Source organism: Salvia splendens, unplaced genomic scaffold, assembly GCF_004379255.2.
Source record: "Salvia splendens isolate huo1 unplaced genomic scaffold, SspV2 ctg888, whole genome shotgun sequence".
NCBI classification, from domain to species: domain Eukaryota; kingdom Viridiplantae; phylum Streptophyta; class Magnoliopsida; order Lamiales; family Lamiaceae; genus Salvia; species Salvia splendens.
The window spans coordinates 1-5,665 of record NW_024599573.1 but is presented as its reverse complement, the minus strand read 5'-3'; the positions used below and the strand labels follow the sequence as shown (position 1 = coordinate 5,665).

Here is a 5,665-nt window from a genome sequence, read left to right as displayed (position 1 = left end):
AAACCCATTCCTTCTCATTATCGTTTCTGCAATTAAATCTATCTTCTTCAACTTCTATCCAAGGTAAACTATGTTCATCATTTGTATCTAAATTTTCTCCTGCTTCAGAATCTAACATCAAATGGTTGCTATTGGCAGTAATCAAAATTCTCCAGCTTCAAGAACCAATCTTTTCAGATCCTTACTGTTTTGATTTCTCAATTCACAGAGGTATATTTCCCATCCAAATTCTTAAAACGTGAAGTATTGCATTCTGCTCCATACACATCATTATACTCCCCACATAATTCAATCCACAAGCATCACCGATCTTTTCGCACGATCAAAACCAATCGAATCTTTTAAGAATCAAAATCAAACTAAGAACGGAAGAAACAAACCTTGAATAAGAACCGAGCTCTTCAGTTGAAATCGGGGTTAATCGGGGCTGCGTGGTATCTGTTCGGGGTTGGTTCGGTGATGAACGGTGGACGAATTGGACGACAGCGCTGTGGCGGCAGCGACACATCTTCACGGTGGCGGCAACCTTTGCGCCAGAGGCAGCACCTCCCGGCAGCGACGGCAGCGTCGGGTGCAGCGGCTGGAGACGACTCACGGCGACGGCGCAGCGGCGCGGACGGCAGCAGCAGCTCCTCCCGGCGACAGCAGCCTCTCCCCGACGAGCAGTAGCAGCTGCGGCGTTCGGCGTCGTGAGGCGAACGGAAGAAGCCGACGGGAGTTTTGGGAGAAATTCCAGCCGGCGAGATAGAGAGAAGAGAAGAGAAAGAAGAAAAGGGAGAGAGAAGAGAGAGAACCGAGAGTGAGGATGTGAGATCTTGGTTTTGGGCTTTTGATATTAATTGGGTTTGGGCTCATTAATTAGAACTGGATGTTGGGCTCCATTTAATTGTTTGGGCCTCTTTAATCTAAATGATAGGATTTGGTTAGTTGGGCTCCAATTTAATTTGTTGGGGCTTCTTAATTTAATTGGAGACATAAAGTGGGGGAAATAATTAAGTTTTGGGGCTTTTAAATAAATCTTTGGGTCGATAATTAATAGTGACGAATTATTTAATTAATCTCCGGAATAATTCAAAGAGCGCTTAAATAAATGTTGGGATTAATTTTGTTATCGTTGAGGAAAAAATACGAGGAGCTAACGGAGGAATTAAGGGTGTAAGCGGCCGCCCAATAATAAAAAACCGAGATAAATAACTTCGCTTATGATGCATGCATTTTTTACTTATCTAATTGGAAAGTATGTTGATTTATGTATTATCTAAATGTTAAAGGTGAATCATCGCAAGTGAATCGTGAGACCAAAAGGAAGAGAGTACTTGAGATTTTAAGCAATCGAGGTGGGCTTCCGTTTTAAATAAGGACAAAAGTCCTAAATGTTTTCCTTATGAGAATGAAAATGTGTTTATCATGCTGTGTTTTGCTTTAACGTGCCTATCTGATGTGGCTCTGGCCAATATTGTTTAAATCTAATTCGGGTCCTCGTAGGGCCGCAAACCCTACTTGGATTAGTGTACACCTATGGTAGACTGTGTGCTAGCGTACGGGCTGGCCGGTCTAGTGGCTTGGTTTGTGGCCACATTCCAAGTTATGTATGAGCAGATATGGCTAACGTCTATGGGAAAATGACTGATCAGTCGATGTTTTAAATGGAAATGATTTTGAGTGCCTCGGGCATTTTTAAAGCTAAACCCCGATGGTTACTTGTGAATGGCATGATAAATTACTCTTTATCAAAAATATTTTCGGCATGAGCCACTGAGTATTCTTATAATACTCAGCCCTGCATGTGTTTTCCTTATGTGCAGGTTGAGCAGCGACGAGGATGTGGTGGTGTTGAGCAAGTGAATTTAAGATATTATTGTTGTCTTTGAACCTTGAGTGTCGTTGTGTCTTCACACATGACGTCACTCTTTCTCTTGGTCGTTTCCGCTGTGACGTTTCATTTATTTATGTTTTATTTGGGCCGACAACTTTAATTGTTAGGATAATGGATACTTTGAATTTCTTGTTGGGTAATATCAAACTCATGGTTATTTATTTGGATATTAATTGTTGGTCCAACTTGTGTTGAAACCCTAATTCTTTTCTCCTGTTTATTAAATTCTTTTAATCACGATCACCCGTATTTATTAACCCTAAAGGGCGGTCGTGACAGTTTGGTATCAGAGCCTCAGTTTCTTTCTGCTCTGGACCCAAGAGTCTTTTTGAGCCAAAAACCTATTCTTGTATTAATTGACTAAGGTATGAACATTGAAGGCTCAACACCACGACTCGTCACGCCCAACCGCGGAAAAAGAGGTAAAAGTATTTTGGTGACTATGAGATTGGATTATTGAATATTGAGAGTTGCAATGGAAAATTTTGATTTTGGTGATGGAAGTCAATACGGTAGTTTTGGGAAAATTGCATATACTTCAAAAATGTAGTATGATATATATATAAGGATGTTACTATTTGATTGTGAAGCAAGATTTTGCTAAGTACCATGAATACCGTCAAGCATGAGAAATAGTATATATTTAAATGAGGAAAATATGTGATTAAATGTTGAACTTTCACGAGTGTTGGAAGAATTTAACTCGTATCTTACCTGTGTGTGGTGGAATTCTATGTGGTTTTGAGAGTCATTAAACGCCGAGTACGAAATATTGATTTTGATAGATACTAAGATAGAGATACGAAATACGATGCCTATGACGATTAACTTCTTGCGTGTAACCATACGTATCTATAGAATACGTAATATATAATTTCGCGACGAAAATAAATGTGAAAGTACGAAATACGAGGCAAGTAGCCTATGGGAAATAAAAGTCGACATACTGTGACATGATGAAATGCGAAATCAAACAGAACGAGTGAACCATCCACCTTGAGCACCCAAGTTTATTTTTGGCATGATGCAATCATCATACCCTTATCTTGTATACACATCTATATGTACCCATTCCACACTCTCAACATCATTCAGAGCCATATATCTTCTTTGTTCTTTCCTATCTTGAGCTGATGTTGAGATTTTCCTTCTATGTAGATGGCTGGATCATATTTTGCCCAGATGCGTAATAGATACGCCAAAAATAGAAATTTCCCCGTGGAGAGATATAGAGATTATGAATGGGATGGAAGGACTGACCTCATGAGTTACGTCACTGAATTTTGGAGTCTTTGGATGGACTCCTATGCATTCGGGGGAGCCACCCACCATGCTGGAATCACAAAGCTTATTCACACTCTACCGCTCCTCTGGAGTCAGTGGGTAGCTCAAGCGGCAGAATCATTTACGTGGTATAGCCTACCCGAATACACACCGCGTGGGGACTTGCCCGGTCTTCTAGAAGTACTACTTCCGGCCTTAATAAGGGCAGCTGACGGACCACCATGTTCTCCACCACCACAGATTTATCCGCCGGAGCAAGCACATGCAAGGAAGTTTCGATCTGATAGTGAGCCACATGTCTCACGTGTGCCCCGAAGAACAAGGCTCGGGATTCGCACTTCGGCCCCTTTAAGAATAGAGAGGGAGGTCGAGAAAATAATCACGACAGTTCTTTCCCCAGTTCGCATTGGAGTAGAAGACGAGGAGAAAGAGGAGGAACCCCTTGAGGAAGAAGAGGAACCCCTCGAGGAGGAAGAGAACTCGCATATGGAGACTGATGGTGAGGCCGAGGAGGAGTGGGAGGAAGGAGAAATTCGGGATTGATAGTCATGGTTTAGTTTGTTTCATTTTAGTTTCCCCTTTTGTTTTAATACCGTTTTTTTTTTGCTAAGACTATTTATTGTTTTATCTCCACATTCTATTTTCCTACTTCGTTGTTGTGATTGATACTAAGACCTCTTGGAGGCAACATTTTGACGGCTATGGAAATTTATATTTTGCTACCTTGTTGGGTCATTGTCTTTTGACATCCTATTGTGCAATTGATCTTGCTATTCGATTTTGAAATCGTCCTTTATTATTCTGTTGTGCAAACACCTATTACTAACCATGGAACAATCGTCTTTCTGTATCCCATTGTGAGACTACCTTGTGCCAACTTATTATGCAAATGTCTTTTGTTAATCCATGGTACAATTGTTTTGCTCTTTTCTATCGTGCAAACGTCTTTTGTTATCCTATTGTGCGAACCTCTTTTGCTAATTCATGATACAATTGCTCCTACTCTATCCATGATACAAGTATATTTTGTCTTGTTGTACAATTGTCCCTTGATCCCCACTTGTGACATATTACATGACCTTTTCAACTTTACAACATGTCTATTGATCGATTTGAATAAGTGCGATAATAACCCGTTTGATTGGTAATAAAGCAGAATGCCGCCAAGACGTAGTGTAAGGAATGCGAACCAGGCGCCTACACCTCAGGCGACGGAAGTCGAGAGTGTGGCACAACCAACCCCAGAACCTCCACCACCACCACCTCCACCTCAAGTAGACCGAGAAATTGTGAAGTTGTTTTTGAAACAGAAACCACCTGTCTTCGATGGAATGGGAGAGCCGGAAAAGGCTGAGAGTTGGATACGCACTTTGGAGCGCATTTTTACAATTCTGATGTGCAACGATGCCGAGCGAATGGCTTGTGTGACCTATCAGTTGACTGGGTCAGCTGACTTCTGGTGGGATACCAAGATGAAGACCGCGCCACGAGATCAAGTGAATGGAATGACCTGGGAGAATTTCAAGGAGGCGATATATAACAAGTACGTGCCAAAGAGCTATCGAAAGGCGAAGGCGGCTGAGTTTTACAACTTAACTCAGGGGCGCATGTCAGTGACTGAATATGATCGCGCACTCTGTGATATGACCCAGTATGCACCCGAACAAGTTGACACGGATGAGAAACTGGCAGAAAAATTCCGTGAGGGTTTAAGGCATGAGATAAAGATGGCTTTGGCTAGTCGTGGAAGACTTACATATGCGGAGGCGTTGGCCCTCGCGCTAGATGTTGAGGCAGCTATGCCTAAGGAGAGGGTGACGGAGAACACTACGCTGGCTTTAACTCCATCACATCATTCCCGGGAGAAGAGGAAGTGGGATGGGAACAGGACCCACTATGACAACAAGAGGTACCAACCTACTCAAAACCGACCACAGAGTTGAGGCAGACAGAATTTCTCTAGCCAGAGGGGTGACTTCCGACCCAGACCACCCCAATGCAATGTGTGCTCCAAGTACCATTTCGGAGAGTGTAGGATGCAGAACACCACCAAGTGCTTCAACTGTGGTGGAAATGGTCACTTCTCTAGAGAGTGTCCGAGCAAGAACGCGGGGATGGGTTCAAGGCCGAACAATCAAGGATTTTGTCCGCAAACAAGGGCACCACCAGCACCACCAAGGACGAATCATGATCAACCTCCGCGACAACAACAACCTCACCGCCGAGACTACCCTCCCAGGCTAGAGCATATGCGCTGAGTTATAGACAACCCAAGACTGAACAAGGGAATCACGAGAGTGGAAATTTGGCAGGTATGGGCGAACTCCTCGATACACCTATTATTGTGTTGTTTGATACGGGTGCATCGCATTCTTTCATATCAGAACTATATGTGGACACATTAAGTTTGCCTGCTTATAAATCTGAACATAGATGATGGTGACCTCACCAGTGGGAGGGGTAATAGAGATTTCACGGACACATGCTCGAACGTAGAAATTTCCA

General features: G+C 42.8%; 1 protein-coding gene across 1 annotated transcript; it reads left to right on the top strand.

Annotated features, from left to right (window-relative positions):
• Positions 1–4,317: 4,317 nt before the first annotated feature.
• On the top strand, positions 4,318–5,069 carry LOC121791732 (the record flags this gene model as incomplete). The annotated part of the gene is made up of 1 exon (XM_042189588.1): positions 4,318–5,069. A coding segment is annotated over exon 1 (752 nt), but the record flags the coding sequence as incomplete, so codon positions are not given.
• Between the last annotated feature and the right edge of the window lie 596 nt (positions 5,070–5,665).